The 20,084-nt window shown below is 41.7% G+C and overlaps 1 protein-coding gene across 4 annotated transcripts in view; it reads left to right on the forward strand.

Moving 5' to 3' along the window:
- Positions 1 to 20,084, forward strand: part of LOC144073906 (ral guanine nucleotide dissociation stimulator-like) — a 122,265-nt gene that overhangs the window by 49,544 nt on the left and 52,637 nt on the right. For all 4 annotated transcript variants that reach the window (XM_077599840.1, XM_077599842.1, XM_077599839.1 and 1 more), the window contains 3 exons: positions 9,450 to 9,545; positions 10,865 to 11,087; positions 11,394 to 11,468. In XM_077599840.1, the coding sequence (XP_077455966.1) occupies positions 9,450 to 9,545; positions 10,865 to 11,087; positions 11,394 to 11,468 (394 nt within the window). The remainder of the gene's footprint in view (positions 1 to 9,449; positions 9,546 to 10,864; positions 11,088 to 11,393; positions 11,469 to 20,084) is intronic.

Genomic DNA, 20,084 nt, shown 5'->3' on the forward strand with positions numbered 1-20,084 from the left:
GGGTGGGCAAACTTTTTGACTTGCGGGCCAGAATGGATACTAAAATTTGACAGCATTTGGACACGCAATGTAATTTATCAAACCTGGGGATTGAAATATAAGAAAAAAGACACAATTGAAGGTGAAAATGTATTTTCAAATTTACTTTCAACATTAAGAACATATTATTATTGAACGAAAGAAATCAGTCTTTAAATTGAGAGTGATGAGCGGCAGGTTGTTCTTCAAGTTACTCTTCAACAAAGGTCTAAACTAGTGCGTCATCTATCGGGGAAACGAGGGTATTGTAGGGCAAAGGGAAATGAATGAGGTCATTGATTTTTACTATAATTTGGACAACGTCGGCGGGCCGGATTAAAAAGCCTAACGGGCCGTAAATGGCCTGCGGGCCGTAGTTTGAAAAACATGTACACACACACCAATAATACGCAACTTAGTGATAATTTTGATATTAGATATTTAGATATTAATGCTCTTACATTGTCCATGCATTTACAAACTCACTCTCATGATTATAATTTTGAGAGCGAGAGATTACCTCGTTGATCGCTTTCAACAGTAAACTCTCTGTTTCTCGCTCTCTCATGATTATATGCTACGCAACTTATTGATAATTTTGATATTAGATATTTAGATATCAATGCTCTTACATTGTCAATGCAATTACAAACTCACTCTCTCATGATTATAATTTTGAGAGCGAGAGATTACCTGGTTGATCGCTTTCAATAGTAAACTCTGTCTCTCTTTCATGATTATAATTTTGAGAGCGAGAGATTACCTGGTCGATCGCTTTCAACAGTAAACTCTGTCTCTCTCTCATGATTATAATTTTAAGAGCGAGCGAAGCCGACGACAAAACGTCCGTTCGACGAAATGTCCGGCGGCGAATACGTCGACCAAACGTCCGTTCGACGAAACGTCCGTTCGACCAAACGTCCGTTCGACGAACTGTCCGGCGACCAAACGTTCGTTCAACCAAACGTCCGGGGACCAAGTGTTCGTCGACCAAACGTCCGTCGACCAAACATCCGGTCACGTAGGCCGCAGTTCGATGATCAACTTTGTGGTCGGTCATCGGACCTGCGGTCGCATGTCTTGGACACTTGGGTAAAGAGAGGGGCGGAGTTGTCAACCGATCACCACCTGGTGATGAGTTGGCTCCGATGGTGACGACAGATGCCCAAACGTTTTGTGAGGGTCTGCTGGGAATGCCTGGCGGAGTCCCCTGTCAGAAGGAGTTTCAATTCCCACCTCTGACAGAATTTTTCTCATGTTCCGTGGTTCTATTGCCGAGGCGGCAGACTCTGAAGAGCTGGATGAAATGGCTGGTAGAAGCGGTAGAAGATGAGATGAGATAAAATCTCCAAACTGTTTTGCCGAAATTTTACCAGCATTTGAAATATCCGACAAGAGAGGATACGACTCTGGATCAGCCTTGGGCGGTGAGTCAGTGCAGAGTGTGCGGGTGGATGAGAGGCAGCCACCCAGCTAGTGAGCTGGGGTCGGTTGACCAGAAAGTCCTTAATCCAGGAGCAGGTGGAATGTGAGAGCCCCAGGTTGGACAACTTGGGTATAAGGATGTCCGGTAGCTGTAGTCGATGAAGAGCATTCGGACATAGCTCCCTCATTTCTCAAGTTGGCTCAGAGCAGCATGGAGTACAGTAATTATTTCATCTTTGAAGGATCTATTTGGCGGATTTGCAAACTGATGCGGGTCATGGATGAGGAGAAGACAGTCTTTGATGTTTTTCAGTACAAGTTTTACAAATCACTTTGTGATAATTGGTGTGAGAGCTACTGGGTGGTAGTCGCCCAGATTGTTTGCGGGTGAATACTTGCGTAATGGGATAATGGTGACCAATTTCAGGTAGGCTGGGACGTGGCCTGTTTTAGTGACCGGTTGAAAATGTCTGCAAAGACATTCCTTAAGTAATTCACCTGGTATTCCATCCGGTCCTGGGGTTGACAGCACAGAGCACCTGTCGCATGTCCACTACTTCCATGGTGAGTGGGGAAAAGCTTTTTCCAGAGGTTGGTGTGGGATGTAATGGAGGTTGAGGTGGTGTGACTGAGTGATGGGCCTGGGACTCAAAGCAGGCTAAAAAAAATATTTAGCTCCTCTGCCAGTGCCACACCTGAATCCACAGGAGTCCCAGCACAGCCCTTGTAGTTGGTGAGAGACTGTATGCTGTGCCACATCGTTCACAGGTTGTCAAGTTGCTCTTCTATCTTCCCCTTGTGCTCTGCTTTGGTAGCCTTGATGCCTCTCCTCAAGCTGGCGCGAGCTGCACTGTAGAGTGCACTGTCGCCAGATCTAAAGGCTACATCATCGCACTGGAGAAGAGATTAAACCTGGCTGATCATCCACTTTTTCCAGTTTGGGTACATCTAGATATGGTCATCGTGACCATAGCCATGCAGTACTTGATGTAAGACAGTACTGTGTCAGGAAATGTGCCCAGGTACTTATGGTGAAAAGTCTCCCACTGTGTTGGTTCAAAGCAGCTATGGGAGGGCATTGTCAGGCCAGGTGATGATGATTTGTCTTTTAGGCATTGTTTGTCGGCTGAGGGGTATATACTGGGGCCATTAACAATGAGAGGTGGTCTGACTGTCCAAAGTGTTGGAGTGGTATGGCTTTGTATGCACACTTGATGTTAGAGTAAACACGTGCTGGTTAAATTTCAGCAAATTTGTTTTGAGATTTTCCTGGTTATTTTTGTGTGTAACCACGTCATGGTGATGATTAGCAGGCAACATTCTCGAAGGTGGCGATTTGCGGCTAGCTCTAATTCCAAATCATTTGCCTTTTTTATCATGGATCGGACGTTGGAGAGGTAGATGCTTGGCTGCTGTGATTTGAGAGGGTATTTTCCGATCTTTGTCAACAGGCCAGCTCTGCATCCTTGCTTCTGCTTCCTCTCCCGATGCCGCCTCCTTTGCCGGCCAGACCCCATAAAAATCCATGGAGGCCCCCCTAATCTCTCTATCTCGTCCATTATGTTGTGTGCACGATGGAAGTCGCTATAAATCATAGTTTTCTGCTGGAATCTCCCCCTCTCTATCTCTCCCTTTATTTATATATATATATATATATATATATATATATATATATATATATATATATATATATATATATATGTTGGAATAATGATTCAAACCTTTTAAATCATTATTAGTAATATTTAATTAAAATAGGAAAACATCTTTCAACATAGCTGCTTACAACTTGCAAGGAGTTGCCTTGTGACGTCGTCTCAGTCCACAAGGCATTCTCACGAGCGGCATACTCTTCGGTCCATTTAGCGGCACATAACCAAAACATTCAAAGGTAATCTGATTTAAACAATTGCATAAGCAAAAACAACTGTCTCAACTGTTTTGAACAATTGTATAAGCTTAACCGAATAACATCATGAAGGTTATAAAAACAACTGTCACAACAATCTGTTTTTATCGGAACACCTGCGTAAGAATTTGCACAATAAGCAAAACAACGGCATTAGAATTTGCACCAGTAAGCATAATAATTTCTTTATAAGATAAACAGAGCAAAGCAGTTTAAGAGTCCTTGTAGATCCTGGAACTTGTATCTGGGGAAAAAGGGTTGAGGCGTATCTTCCAGTAATCAGTCCTCGGAGCAAGGACTCAGTGAATTGTTAAGTCTCTAGCTGTAGCCAGCTGTCCTGGAGAGTGACCTTGGAGTAAGCGTTTGTCTTCGTTGAAAGCACATATGAATTCTAACTAACATAAAAGCGATCAACACATATATAACTATATTGTTTAATATAGTAACTATTACTATTCCTAATAAGCAAATATATTGTTTAATATAGTAAGCATGTATATTATAAGGCTTTATATTCCTAAATAAGCATTGCAAGCACATTTATAATAATGATTACTCCAACATTCCCCCCTATATTATACATTTGCACATGATTTTCATTTTATGGCAACTCCAAGAAGAGAGGGATATCTCCGTTGGCTGTTGGCTGTTTTAAATTTACCCGCTTAGGCCCTACTCGTTCGGCAGGTCTGAAAAGCAGAAAACAAAATCATTTTTGCCCAATCCATCCTCGGAATTACCATGCTCCTGAAATTCACTGCTTCCCTCAGCACGTCTCATCAACAGAGGATATAATTCAATTTAGAGCTTGTAGGGGCAATCGCAGTGGTTATAAGTCGGCTTATCAAAGATCTTGAGCAGGGAATAATACAACACCCACATAATGTCAAAATCGTAGCAAAAAGGGCTACGGAAAATGCAACAGATTGGGCCAAATTCTTATACTTTCCAAAAGACTTATGCCACCAGCTTTCCAAGGCGGATTCTCCGACTCCAGAATGCTTCTTCATATTGCGGTTGTGGGTCTGCAGGCCATCAATGGCGCTGGTGAGGGACCCCCCGGGTGACGTGTTGTTCGGTATGTAAGTGCAACACTCATCTCCGAACATTGCACACACGCCCCCTTGCTCCGCGAGCAGCATATCAACTGCTATGCGATCCTGGAACGCCATTAGGCTAGTGGCTGCTAGTTGTTCCTTTATTGCCACAAATCCCTGTTCAGTATAATTTCCAAGTTTTTGGAGATTGTAATGCAGGTAATTTATCCGATCAACATTTTTGTTTGGAGTAATTAAAAGAAAAATAGACTCCCAACCTGCTGCGATCTGATTAGCCAACTTATACTCATCTGGTACGCCCCGGGGATGCCAATCGCATCAATATATATATATATATATATATATATATATATATATATATATATATATATATATATATATATATATATAAATATATATATATATATAAATGTTGTTTGTTTAAGTTGCCTAATATTTATCCACGGTCATAATAACATGCTCACAAAGATATCCTCTTAAAATACCTAAAACTTAAAAAGCTCAAGTCCAACTCCCAAGAATTTTCAGCTTTGATACTAATGAATTGGTCCTCAAATATAACACATGCCTATTAATTCCTCCACTGTATTTCCTCCTTTCGGCTTTCTCGGGTGACTTATGTTTGACTCACTATCTTTGTTGCTCTCTACTTTTCTTTCTATCCCTGTAATACACTTTCCTATGGTGTACCCTTGTCTCTTATAAACGAATCAGTCAAAACATAGGCTTTGTTCTTGTTTTTTAAAGCATGAGGACGGTCGAACTTTTTGATTTAGGCACCAGTCGACGTCCCCCGGTATGTGCCGCCCACTTTGCTCCTCCATACCGTCCAACCGTCAATTAGCTGTCCAGGGAGCTCTATTTTCGGATAAGTGCAACGATGTCAGCCCACTGCCCTGATTAAAATGGAATCTCTATTTCCATCACGGCTCTATTTTCGGACAAGGCCAATGGCCTCTGCCGTAACGCAGCCTGGAGCTTGCACTTTTGCACATTGCACATTTCCGGGACATTGCACCCTCAGCTTGTTGGCGTGGAAAATGCACAACATGCTCTGGTTGTAGACAGGAAGAAAGATGTACTTCATTGAAACATTATAGATACTTTATTGACTCAATGTCTTTTAAAATTTGAGCATGGTACAGTGAAGGACATCCGCCGTCCTTCGCAATCGCGTCTGACGTCTAAGCACAGTACAGTGAGAACGTGAAGGACATCTGCCCTCCTTTGTCATCATTTCGGCAATGTCTGTCTGATATCTTTAAGGCAGGCCCGACCCTGGCTCATGAACACATGTTGCTATCTGCCACAGTAGGTGTTATCTAGACTAACGGGCAGCTCAATATTCCTCAATAGTCCACCTGTTGTAGTTTTTAACTACATACACAATATTACAGATCCCACAGTTCAGTTTCTTGGACTTCTGTCCTGACGAATGATAATCCCGCTTTCATTACCACCCAGAGGATTATTGTGCAGCGTCTGGAGTTCCCCCCTCGTGCTGAGATGGTGGCTCGTCATACCACATGTTGGTGTTGGGCTCTCGCTCCAGGTCTTCCCATCGTCAGCCTCCCTGATCAGCCTTCTCTTTGTTTAGACTTCCAGGAGTAAAGTTTATTAGCAAAAGGGAAAATTTAGGAGTCCAATCCATTCTTGTTCCTCTTTATTTAGCCTGACTAAGGCTATCAGGAGTAAAGCATTTACTTTGTTGCAAGCAGGTATGATACTGATAATGATGAGCAGAGCAAATCAATAGTTAAGCAAAGCGTATTCTTCGTAGCAAGCAAATGCAGACATTCCCTCTTTTTATTATATATTTGCATGGAATCTTATGCCCTTACGCCTATATTTTAATAACTCATTTTTATGACAAATATAATTCCACCCGGGAGGGAATGTGCAGGTCTGCTCTTTACCCGAATCCCCCTTACTTGCAGGCAATGTTCCCTCTAATTTTTCGTTGGTCTGAGCAGAAAGTCAATCTCCCTGAGCGCACCGAGTACCAGTGTGAGCGACATCATCGGTACTCGGATGATTCGCCTAAAGACGTTTCGCCGACGGACGTTTGACAGACGGGCAGGTCGCCGAATGAACGTTCGGCGGAACGTCCATTCGGCGACCTGTCCGTCTGTCAAACGTCCGTCGGCGAAACGTCTTTAGGCGAATCATCCGGTCACGACATCATCATTGCTCGCTATGGGCACACCAGTATCACACCTGCCACAAGCAGGTGCATGTCAATGTTCCCTCTAATTTTTCATGTAAAACATGCTGTAAAACACGAAAAACATAAGTGGACAGAGCTACTGCCACTGGCTGCCGCTTAAACGGCGCCATCATGGGGAAAGGGGTAAAAAAAAAAAAAAAAAAATCTGATTTTTTTTTTTTTACTGCGCGCCATATGATTGCTGCTGCGCAGAGAATACGAGAGTAGTGCGCAATTGCGCACGCGCGCAGCTTAGAGGGAACACTGCTTGCAGGTCAGGTCTGAAAAAGGAATAACTAAATCAATCTTGTCCAATTCACTTTCATATTCAACTTAGTCATGGACATGAATACCCTCATCAGTGTAATAAGTGGATACAATTCTTGCAATTTGGAATTTGTAGGTGCATTTGCCTTGGTTATACGTCAACTTAACAAAGTGCGTAAGCAGGGGATAAGACAACGCCCAGACAATGTCAAAATAGTAGCAAAAACAGCCATTGAGATCACCACAGAGAAGGCCAATTCTTCACACTTGCCGAAAGTCTTATCCTACCAGTCTGTCCAGGTGAACAATTCCAGTCCAGAATGCCTCTTCATATTCCTGTTCAGGGTCTGCAGGTCTTCATCGGCTCTGGTTAGGGACCCATCAGGTGACGTGTCGTTGGGAATAATGGTGCAACGTTGATCTCCGAACATTGCACACGCCCCCTTGCTCCGCCAGAAGCATATGAACCGCTTTGCGGTCCTGGAAAGCCATCAGACTGGTAGCTGCCAGCTATTCCTTCATTGCTACAAATCCCTTCTCTTTATAATTTCCAAGTTTTTGGACATTGTAATGGACGTCGTTTATCTATCCATATTTTATTTGGAGTAACCCAAAGAAAAAATAGACTCCCAATCTGCTGCAATTTGTTCAGCCAACCCATACTCATCTGGTACGCCTCTTGGGATGCAAATGGCATCAATGTAAGTTGCGATCCCTCGATGAGGCTCAACGCTGTCAGAGGCCAGCCACCGAACCGAAACTGTAACTCCCCGACTGTAGATGGAAAAACAGATACAGTCGTACCTCTACTTACGAAATTAATTGGTTCCAAGACTTTTTTCGTAACTTGAAAATTTCGTAAGAAGAGGTGTACTTTATATGTAAATTCTCTTATTTGTTCCACGGTGCTCACACAACTACCAATTATACCTTTGAAATTGGTCAAAGAGTCCCAATTTAGTTTGAAAGGTGTGAGGAATTATAAGGAAATGATTTATTAATGTCTTAAAATAAATAAAGCACATGAAAATGTGCCTAGCGCTGCTGAAATATCTCCCTCCGCGGCCGTTCTAGATGTAAAACCTGTGTTTGTCCGCCAGATGGCGGCAAAGGCCCGTTCTACCAGGGCCGAAAGCCGTCCACTTTGTATACATTTTAGACTTTTACGCGTGCCTCGTGTGTGTGAAAATATTGCCATGTTGCCTTTGTATTTTTTAAATCGCTTAATAATTTTCGTCTCTCGAGTCACTCATTTGCATAAAAAAAAATCGTAACCTCAAACTTTCGTACCTAGAGGCATTCGTAGGTAGAGGTATGACTGTACTGGTAAGAGCATTGAAACCAAATCACGTGGTTACTGCATTACACGAGAATATCTTTCAAGTTAGCGCAATCAGTTATAAAAATTTGATTGGTGAATGACTGGTTAATTTGGCTCAAAAATTGGGAACAGAGAAAGATAGTCATTTTTGACCAATTTGTTGATTTCAAACGCCTCTTATAAGGAGTGTGTATAACTTGCATTGGGGTTTTAACCTATTTCAAGGGTGTCAAACTCGGGTTTGTTCGCGGGCCGCATTAATGGCAACTTGATTTCACGTGGGCCGCACCATTTTAGATATAATATTTAGATATATACTTTTAAATCAAATTAAAAGAACTGGATCAAAAGCCCTAAATATTCAGTTTTTTTATAGATCTAAAACAATGTTTATTTGAGCTTTTTTTCTTAGTGAGTGAAAACATCTTTTAATCATTTGTTTGTAATTTCAAAAGACAAACAAATCTTTTTTTAATTTTGTTCTATATTTAAGTGGAAAACAGAAAATATCAAGGCCATTTCTGGTCTACATTTTCTGCAAAATTTGAGAGATTACTGTACTACATCCTTCTGGTTTCTTCATTTTTTTGCATTGTGTCTTTGCATGGAAAAACACTGAAATGACACTTTGATACAATGTAATCACTGTAGAGCTTGGATAACAATCAAAATGTGTTCTTTATTTTTAAAATAACTCAAAACACAGCAATGAATTTGTAAAATTCTGCCAACAAAAGTGACTACACCCCAAGGGAAAATCTTAAAATTGGCCCAGAATAAATATAAAAATGTGTGTTTTCCTGCACCGCCTTAACCGTTTTAGGGATGGAGTTCACCAGAGCTTCACAGGTTGCCACTGGAATCCTCTTCCACTCTTCCATGATGACATCATGGAGGTGGTGGATGGTGGAGACCTTGCCCCGGCACATTCCGTTTGAGGATTGCCGACAGATGCTCAATAGGGTTTATGGGGTATGTTTGGCCTGTCCATGACCTATAACCTCACCCTCTTTAAAAAATGGTCATCTTTGAGGTGTGTATAGGGTCGTTATATATGCGTGTATATGGGTGTTAAGGGCTCGTGTTAGTCGAAACAAACTAATCGTGTTTTGTCCTCCTTGCATGCTTCCGGCCTGAATGGCCCCCGATTAGCCGGGCCTATAAAAGGCCAATTGAATTCACCACTTCATCCCTCTGGCTAATCTAGGTTTGGTGTCGAGTGATTTAATTCCCATTTTCCCATAGCTACCAGCTGTCGTGCGACATCGAGCCGCTCTCTGAGTTGACCAGCAATACATTGCGAGCCAAGAAGAATGGAGGCATCATCAAACGATGGAGCGAGTGAGTGTGATTCCATCAGTGCACACACCAAGAGGCAAAAAGCCATATGTTTATGGGAAAAACTGCACTTACCGTATTTACTCGCATATAAGACGCCTTTGTCGGACAAAAAATGATGACTGAATCGAGGGTACGCTTATATGCGCATAAAAACACAACATGCACGAAACTTTGTTGACGACGCCATGACGCGATGATTTCATGCGGCCGATACGGTCATTTATTTCAAAATAGAGAAAAGATAAATAGATAAAACGCTAAACAAAATGTATTTTGACATCTATGAATATAATTCAAGGAAAAGATAAACCGTACCTTGCATAAAACGTGAAAAAACTCACGTGCCAGTCACTACTCGCTCAGGGCGTATCCATCTGTAGTTAAACGTGCTATGACTGGCCAGATGCGAGTACACTTACTCCTGCCTGCTATTACTCACTCAGGGCACCGCCATATTACCGTAGTTAAACGTGCTCTGACCGTACGTAGCATTTACCATGTCAGCACATCCCAATAGTTAAGGCTGATCGAAGGTCTTGCAGTCGATCGTTAAAATATAAACCTATATACCTGTGTAATGTGTATTGCACCCAAAGACTTGGTGAACACTACATATACCGCTTATGGGGATGTTTCCTGGTTGTCCTTATGTTACTTCATTTTTGAATTTGTTTGCGTGCAGACAACACCCTCCCTTTCGGAACACCGAAAGGAAATGATTGTACATTTGTCATTATCAAATAAAACAAAATTCCGCTTTGATTTTTTTTCTTTTTATTTCTTGTTCAAAAGTGACAACTATTGCAGTAATATGAACCATGGAAAAAAATCGACATATTTCGACATTAGAAGCAATTTGGCCGCCACAACATCTTCTGGTAATTTTTTTTTAATTTATGTAATTAAAAAGCATCGGGTTCTCATCAAGATAGACATTTCTTTTTTCAAATTGAATAATTTGATATTTTGCATTTACAAAGACAGGCATATTGATATTGACCCTAATAATATGCTTTTGATTCATACAGTATCTCAGAAATACCACGTGTTTCAACGTTTTTCCTAAGATTTTCCCTTGAAAGTAACACATTTGTACTTAAAACCATAAATATGGAGGTGAAAATTGTGACTCAGGAGCGGCTTATACACTAGAAATTGTAAAATTCAACAATTTTAAGGCAGTTTTAAGGGTGCGGCTTATACGTGAATGCGGCTTATATGCGAGTAAATACGGTATATCTTGGGTAATCAAAGATTGGGTTTTAAAAGTGGATCAGAAGTGATTTGGAACCATAGTGTTGCATCTCTTGACCATGCAGTCGTCAGCTGGCAGAGAGCTCCTGCGGCTGTTCGGCAACTGGAACCGGTGGGGCCGTGGGTTCTCACTCAAAGTCCTTCGAACATGCCCATTTCCGACCATACCAAGGCAGTGGGGACTGTGGTGATGCACTCAGCGTTACCTCTGTCAGCTCCAGCGGCTCCGACCTGGATGACGTCAACACCAGCTTCTTGTCGGACTCGCCCGAGGGTCAGGAGAGAAAGGTGAGCACAAGGAACCATTCCAAAACATTTTCCGTCCATCATAATGTCCTTTGATGGTTTTAGTTTGTTTTATTTATTTTTTTTAGACTGTTCGTAAAATTATTTCTTTATTGATCCCCGAAGGGAGAATTTGTGTGTTTCAGCAACACAGGCCTTCAGTTAGAATTTAAAAAGAAAAATTCAACATATTATTAGACGAGAGTAATGAGTGCAATTCTGAGTGGATTTGTGAGAGAAACAGAGGCTGTGTAAAAGACGTATTATAATAAATAGTGAGAAATAAAGATAATTACAATTTGTGTTTAGACGTCGACGCCTACGGTGAAGCTTTCTGTTTCGGCGCTGGGGAGAGAACCACCGGCTGTGGATGCAACATCGTCGGTAAAGCTCGCTTTTACTTCAAGCTTAAAGTAGATTTCACTTTTCTCTTTTAATCATTAGACTTTCCTTAAATATTTTAATTAACCTGCTTACCCACTTCCTAAAAGACAACACAATTTTCAAGGGTCACGCTATTTTACCTTCAATTGCCCCGAAAATTATGTGACTCTTTTTTTTTTTAAGTTTTATTTTTCTTCTTTATTCTCATCTCAGTTTAAAAGACAGCACAATTTTTAATTCAATTTTTTTTTCAATTCAATTTATTGGCAAGAAAAAGCGCAAGGCTAAGGGCCATGTAACAAAGATACAAGAAATGTGTAAACAAAAACGCGGTGTTGTCACTGGTTCACGGCCAAAACGTCATCCAGAGCCCTCTTGAACTGGGCGACCGTCGGCTTCTCGACCACACTCTGTGGAAGCCGGTTCCAAGGACCGGCGATGTGCACCGAAAAAGCAGCCTTCCGCCGATTTAACCGGAACCTGCGAGGATACAGCTTCCACGGATGACCCCTCAGACCACGATCAGGTGCGGGCGTGAAGAAGAGATCGCGGGGCATGTTGTAGATACCGTGGAGGATGTTGTAGGCCAGTATCAGGTCCCCTCGCAGACGCCTAGCCTCAAGGGTCGGCAGATTGAGTCGCTGGCATCTTTCCTCGTAGGACATTAAGCTGAGGCCGCGGACCATCCTCGGTACAATACGACATTTACCCTCCTTACCTTCGGCCTAGTTTGACTTCAGATTCCTACTTTAAACATCACTTGTGCAAATGTTTTAGTTTCAATTCCACCTTGAAAGACATTTGAATTTCAAATTCTCCCTTAGACGTCCAAACTAGTTTAACCAAGAGTGGAGTGGGTGCTAACCTAAAATTTTAGGAGCGAAAATAGAATGTCCTAGTTGTTGGTAACATGACTGTTTCCTCACTTAATTTAGAGTGAACAGAATTTGTTCCTCTGTCACATAAGGCATACTGGGAAGGAAGTTGACATTGAAAATTACTATTTACGATTGTTATTACAAGACTGATGTGAACTTGGCTGTAATTACTCCATATTCTACATTAGCTTACATCCTGGCAGTGGTGGGCCGTCGGGGCCTTTAAGGCCTTCTCTGCTGGCCTAAGAAATATCTGAATCATATTATATTTTGTCCATCAATACTTATTATTCCAAATGGTCTGTTAGCTTCCTTTCATTGCTTTTCCCCCTGGTTGCACTGCTTCCAGATGTGTGTTTTCATATTGAAGCATTTAACCAATCACATTTCAGCCATTATTTGTTGCCAGATCAGATCTGCCTCAAAGCCTTCACAATCAGTTCTGCGGGCTCTGCCGCATTAAACTAGACTGCTGCTTTTAACCAATCAGATTTCGAGTTGGCAACCCCACAATGCTTTTTCATACGCATTAGCATTTTGCTGGCTGGGATATGTCTTTGCTTTCACCAACTATGATTGGCTAGTAGGCCAGCCAAAGCCATAGTGAGGCAGCCAGAGATCGCAAACTCCACCCACAATGGCCGACAGAAGCAAAAACAAATGGATTCTGTTGCAGATTTGCTCACAAAGCTATTTTCCAGACGGACTTTTCCAGAAAAAAATGGACATCATTAAGAAAGGGCGGTCAACTCCGAAGCTAGCAAGCCTGTTACAGCCGGGAAAATGGTGTGTGCGGCACTTTCAGTGCGCTAACTTAGCTGCACAAGCAAATAGAATATTGTTGTGTTGATTTAAAGCCATTTTCAAAATGGACTATGCCGGAAATATGACAGGACAGGCTCGACTTTCATCATTAGCTTCGATGGCGATAGGAAAGGAGGAAGAAAGAAAGGAGGATGGATGTTGTGTACAGTTAAAAATAATTTATGGTGAGTATAATATGGCTATATTCCTAAATAATATTTCAATTGTGGGCCTGGTTCTGATATCTGAAAAGCTCCAGTGTTTGTATTTAATCACTAAATGCTGCTAGGAAGTGGATTTTACCCCATTTTACCCCAGTTTAATTTTTGCCGTTTCGCCATTGACGTCCATCGCTGTCTTTTCCCGGGAAAAATCACCCCACTGGCCTGGTTGTAATGTCTCAAAAGCTCCAGTATTTGTATTCAATCAATAAATGCTGCTAGGAAGTGGATTTTACCTAATTTTAGTGCATTTTTTGTCATTTCACGTATGGACGTATTGACGTTCATCGCTGTCTTTTTACCGGGAAAATGATACTCCGGGCCCGGTTCTGATGTCTAAAAAGCTCCAGTATTTGTATTTAATCAATAAATGCTGTTTTCGGCTGGATTTTACCCCATTTTCGGGCAATGTTTGCCCGTACGCCATTGACGTTCATCGCTGTCTTTTCCCGGGAAAATCGCCTCCTGGCCTGGTTTTAATGTCTGAAAAGCTCCAGTATTTGTATTTAATCATGAAATGCTGCTAGGAAGTGGATTTTACCCCATTTTTGTGCATTGATTTATTGATTATTTTTTGTGTCGCAGCTCTAGCTGCAGTAGAGGTTTTATAGCCATAAAATAGTTTTTGAGGGTTGGATTGATACGTTGAAGGCGCTACGAGAAAATGCACCGACCGCCACAGCATCCTGGGGTACTAGTTTCCAGTGACAAAGTCATCGTCTATCTTGCATTCAAAGAATTCATGTGCGATCATTTCTCTGCTTAGGTCTCATATCTTCCTTCTCTTGGCTGCGAAGACAATTAAAAAAAAATGTAACTTACTTGTGTAGCATAAAACCTGCATCAGAAATGGTTGAAAAAAAAGAAGCAGAGGCCTTCAAAAAGAATTATTGTTAAAGAAAATGCACATAGAACTTAACTAAATAAACTAACAAACAAATTACTCCAAATCTACAATTCTTTCTCATAGTTGTTGTAGGAATTTAACTAATATCAAGGGCACCCGATGAGGGTAAGTCAGGTGAGGTAGTCCCCCTCAGTAGTGCGGGCTGAATTGTGTTAAAAGCACTGGAGAAAAACATGACTGTCACCGTGCTTCCCATGATCTCCAGGTGTGAAAGAGACATGTGCATTTCCGTATTTATTCGGGTATAACACGCAAAATCCTGTACCAAAAAACTGAAGCAAAGTTCGGGTGCGTGTGATACACGAATCCTGGTGAAACACTGCCCTCTGCCGGTGAAAAAACACTCCACATCCGTTATGTATAAAAGGAGACCTGAAACCTGTCTTTGTTCCCCAGATGGCGATAATCTATCTTCTTTTACAAAAGCCAGCCCTCTCAAAATGCCTTTGACAAGTTGATAGGGTAATAGTGGTAAAAATTTAAAAAAAGTTGCTCCAGGGAAACGAGTCCGCCCAGGGAGCACTATCCTTGATTAAGAAGAATAGAATCAATTGTTTGGTGAATCTGATGATCAATCAGACTTTGAAACATTTTAAATATTATGATGATGAATTATATTTGTAGGATTTAAAATTGTAAATTCCATTTAAGAATTGTGTTCATACTGGTAGTAGTTTGTTTTACCAGGTTTCCGTACCATATGTTGTGAATAAAAGTTTTGTCATGGCGACATGTGTTCAGCATTTCCCAGTTACCAGTACCGGTGCAATCCTAGATGTGAGCTGAGAAAAATTGGAAGGAAAAAATTACACCAATTTTTAGTCAAAAATTATGGTTGCGCTTTATACACTGGTGCACGTTACACTCGAATAAATACGGTAGGTAGATGGTTGCATCTTCCACTCCAATCCCTGGACGATAGGCAAACTGCAGGGCTTCCAGCTCTGTATTACCCAGGTGGCTGAGATGGTTCAGGATAACTCTCTCCTTTGTGTTGATCAGGTGAGAGCTTAATCCTACCGGTCTGAAGTGGTTGGGCTCCCTGGGGTCCTCAAGCCTCTCCAGACCTCCCTGGCGTTGGTCTTCCAGCTTCCTCTTGTAGCTGGCCTTCCCCCTTCTTACCTCTCCCCTCAACTCCTGCTGGACCCTTTTGAGCCTCTTTTTGAGATTTAAAAGCCCTCTTATTGTTCAGTAGGGCCTTAAGATCCGGGCTTGTTATTGCACATTAAAAGGTACAGTGTTCTCAACACAGAAATTTATATAATCTGTAATGCAGTGGATCAAGCTGTCAATGTCCTCCCCATGTGAATCACACAGCACCTCCCAGTCAGTGGTCTCAAAAGAGTCCCTGAGTACCATGCTGGTCTCCCCAGTCCATCTTTTTATGATCCTTGTGGTTGGGAGTTGTTTGCTCATCACAGAGATATAAGTGGGGATTACCTGTCATGGCCACAAGAAAACAAAATGAACTTAATGAAACTAAGAACAAAGCCTTGCTGGCTGGCTACTGGTTGAGCAACCGGAAAGCTTGGATCACGAAAGCCTTCAGAAACTGTTTCATCCCGAACGCAACACTGTACCTGGCTGAAAGGGGGCTCCCTTTCATGGATGTGGACTAAAACTCGTCAACCTGTTTTTTGGATTTATATCCAGCGGAAAGGAACGATTTTCAATTCATTTTTAATATATACATTTTATTTAGATATTAATAAATTAGTTTTTTCATATCATTATAATTGTAATACTAAATAAATACTATTGTGGATAATTGCGCTTGTATTTTTGTTGAGGCGCAAAAACATGTAGTATGGTAGTAATAAAAGGGGTGATCCGACTTCACGGTTTTTCGATTATCGCGGCCATGTCTGGTCTACATGATCCGCAAAATTCGAGGGATTACTGTACATGTTCATGTTAAAGAGTAGGAACCCCCCCCATTAATACTACCACAATACAGTGGTACCTCGACATACGAGTGCCCCGACATATGAGCAATTTCAGATACGAGTAAAATTTTGGGCAAATATTTATCTTGAGATATGAGACAAATTTTGATATATGAGCATACAGCGGACGCGAGAGGCTGCTCATAAGAACATCATGGGCACTGTCCCCGCAACGCCCTCGTGTAATGTCTTTCTGGTCGCAACTTTCTCGTGTAATGTCTCTACGTGCACTGGCGGAGTGTTGCATTTTTTCAGTGTTTTTTCCTGTTAGTCAGTGTGGATGTGATCGCTAATACGGGAGGAGTATTTACTACTTCTCGTTGGCAAGTGGCTGTGCATTATCCTATTGTGCGGACATTTGTTTGCATCATTTTGGGAATATTTTGAAGGGAAGACAAAAGCAAACAACCCTCGATAGGTTGCATCTGAAAGTCAGGGTGGAGGCAGGGCAAATAGAGCCAGGAGAAGAAAGGTATACAAATTTAAAACAAAATTAGAATTGTTTAGTGTAAAAAGTTTAGTGTAAGGTTAGATTAAACTTATTTTTGAGTGTCTGCATCGTAATCCAAGTTCATTCAAATGTATGTTATGAATGCGTTGCCATGCTAAAAGTCCCCCCCGCTCTGTCCCTCTTTCTCTCCCCTCCGCGAAACCCGTCTAATTTTGTACTATTAGACACATTTTAGTACTATTAAACTACTAGTTATTTGTTACTTTGTTAATAGATGGCGAATTAGAACAAATAAAAAGACGCGCATAAAAGACGACATGCACGAAACTGCAAGGTGACAACGCCATAACACCATAACGACATAACGCCATGAGGTCATGCCGCAAGACAATGCGGCCGATACGGTCATTTATTTCAAAATACAGAAAAGATAAATAGATAAAACGCTAAACAAAATTTATTTTGGCGTCTATGAATGAAATTCAAGAAAAAAACCTATCTTGCATAAAACATGAGAAAACTCACTTGTGCCCGTCTGGTATCTCCGCCGCAGCCATCTTACCTAGGGGGGGGCGCCGCCATCTTACCTAGAGCACAGTCGTCTTTCCTAGTTGAACGTGCTCTGACTGGCCAAACGCGAGTAGCCTTTATATATGTGCTTGTTTACCATGTCAGCACATCCCAATTGTTGTTAAGGCTGATCGAAGGTCCTGCGGTCGATCGCTAAAATATCAGCCTTGATACATGCGCAATGTGTACGTATCTCGTGCTATTATTGCACCCACCCACAGAGCTGGTGGAAAGTAGACCGCTACGGAGACACATGTATATAAATATATGAATTATCTTTTGTTTAAAAAAAAAAGCCTTTATTGTCATCATACACACCTGCGTATAACGCAGTGGTGTGCCGTGAGGGCCTTCTCTGCTGGCCTAAAAAATATCTGAATCACAGTCTGATGTTAATTATATTTTGTCCATGAATACTTATTAAATAATTCCAAATTGTCTGTTAGCTTCCTTTCATTGCTTTCCCCCTGGTTGCACTGCTTCCAGATGTGTGTTTTTATATTGAAGCATTTAACCAATCACATTTCAGTCATTATTTGTTGCCAGGGTCAGAAATCTGCCTCAAGGCCTTCACAATCAGTTCTGCAGGCTCTGCTGCATTAAACAAGCGTTGATAAGACTGTTGATTTAACCAATCAGAATTCGATTTGGTGACACCAAGGCCTTCTCGCAGCCGTAGGGATATGTCATTGCCTTCTCACAGGCGTCATCGCTTTCACCAACTATGATTGGCTAGTGATAGAGTAGGCGGGCCAAAGCCGGAGTGAGCCAGCCAGAGATCGCAAACTCCACCCACAATGGCTGACGGAGGAAAACAAATGGATTTGGTTGCAGATTTGCTGACAAAGCCATTTTACAGACAGAATTTTCCAGAAAAAAATGGACATGATTAAGAAAGGGTGGTCAACTCCGAAGCTAGCAAGCCTGTTACAACCGGGAAAAGGGTTTGTCCGCCACTTTCAGTTCGCTAACTACGAGCGCTGCCCCTGGCTCACGAGCACCGAGGAACACTGCAAATTGTATTGCTGGGAGTGTTCGTTATTTGTCACCGATCGACATGGTGTTTGCAACACTGGATTTGCAAATCTGACTTGTTCAACCAAAGCAGCAACAAGACACCAACGCACTGCCGGACACTTACAAGCAACGGTGCTCTCCAAAACTTTTGGGGAAACCAGAGTGGTGTTACAGTTCAGCGAGCAAGTGCGCAGGGAAACGAAGCGCCACAACGAAAAGGTAAAGGAAAATAAGGAAATCTTAAAAAGTTTGATAGACTGTGTAAACTTTCATTTCGGGGACACGATGAAAGCGCTGCATCCCCAAACAAAGGAAATTATGTGGAACTTATTTCTCTCATTGCTGAGAGAAACAAGGATTTACATTACCACCTGTCCACTAATAAAGTGTTTAGTGGCACGTCGGGCAAAATACAAAAATACCTGATCACTGCTATTGATGAAGTGATGGAGGAACAGATCAGAAGAGAAATAAAAGTACTGTTTGTCTCTGTAATGGTGAATGAGTCAGTGTGAAGTGCTGATGGATTTAAAGCACATCTGGATTATTTTGAAATTTGGTTTTTTTGCTTCACACATTTAATGGCATTTTGAGCATTCAGACATGCTTTTTTCAATACTACAGAACAACAAACTGGATTTACAGTTTTATCTTGCAAGAGTAAAGGAGTTTGGTGACACAGTTGAAAGCGAGAGGAGCCGATATGAGGAAATCTACGAGGCCACTGAACGCAGTGCTGGTGCTCCAAGCGCACAAAGAGGTCAAGCGCAAGATTCTCGCGCGCACTACCACCAACTCCACGACAGGATTCTGGACAATATTATTTGCCAGACGCGGACCAGATTTCAAGACCACGAAAGACTGATGGTTCTCTCCCTCCTCGACCCGCAGAAGTTTCGGGAATACCAGAAAACTTTCCCACATGCAGCTGTCCCCATCTTAACGCAGAGCCACGGTACACTTTTCGATCTGCCTCGGCTAAGAACAGAACTGATTGTAATGTATGCCACGGATGATTTTACAGGTAAATCTCCCACTGATCTCCTTGACTTCCTTCAACAGAAAAATCTGAGTGAGAGCATGGGGCGGCTGTACACATTAGTGGGTTTGACACTGACCATCCCACTGCTTCTGTCGAATGGACATTTTCAGCCCAAAACAGAATCAAAACTTATGCCAGAAATACAACAGGACAGACTCGACTGTCAGCATTAGCTTTGATGGTGATAGAAAATAACTTCTTGATGGACCTGAAACGCACGTGTAATCTGTACGACAGAGTAATTGAAATCTTCTTGAGGAAAGAAAGGAGGATGGATTTTGTGTATAAATAGAAATAATTTTTGGTGAGTAAAATATGTCTATTTTCCTAAATAATATTTCATTTTTTTAGGTTATTATTGATTATTTTTTATGTGTCGCAGCTGTAGCTGCATTAAAGGTTTTATAGCCATAAAATACTTATTGAGGGTTGGATTGATTCACACACCACTACTGAAGGCCTAGGTGTGAAATGCACGGCCCGCCACTTGTATAATGAAATTGGTGGTGCTACACCACAAAGTGCGTTTTCCCAGTTAAAAACAAAAAACAAATAAGTAATATAAAAATATAAAAAGTCATCCTGGCAAGGTAAATTCTAAAATATTGCAATATCTAAGATATTGCACATTGTTATTGCACACCCCGAAGTTATTGCACAGAAGGAATTGTGTGTCGTGCTAACGCAAGTTCAGAGTCCTGATGGCTGTGGGAAAAAACTGTCCTTAAGTCTATTTGTCCCTGCTTTGTGAGACCTGTAACGTCTGCCAGAGGGCAGCAG

Source organism: Stigmatopora argus, chromosome 5 (genome assembly GCF_051989625.1).
Source record: "Stigmatopora argus isolate UIUO_Sarg chromosome 5, RoL_Sarg_1.0, whole genome shotgun sequence".
Classification (NCBI taxonomy): Eukaryota; Metazoa; Chordata; class Actinopteri; order Syngnathiformes; family Syngnathidae; genus Stigmatopora; species Stigmatopora argus.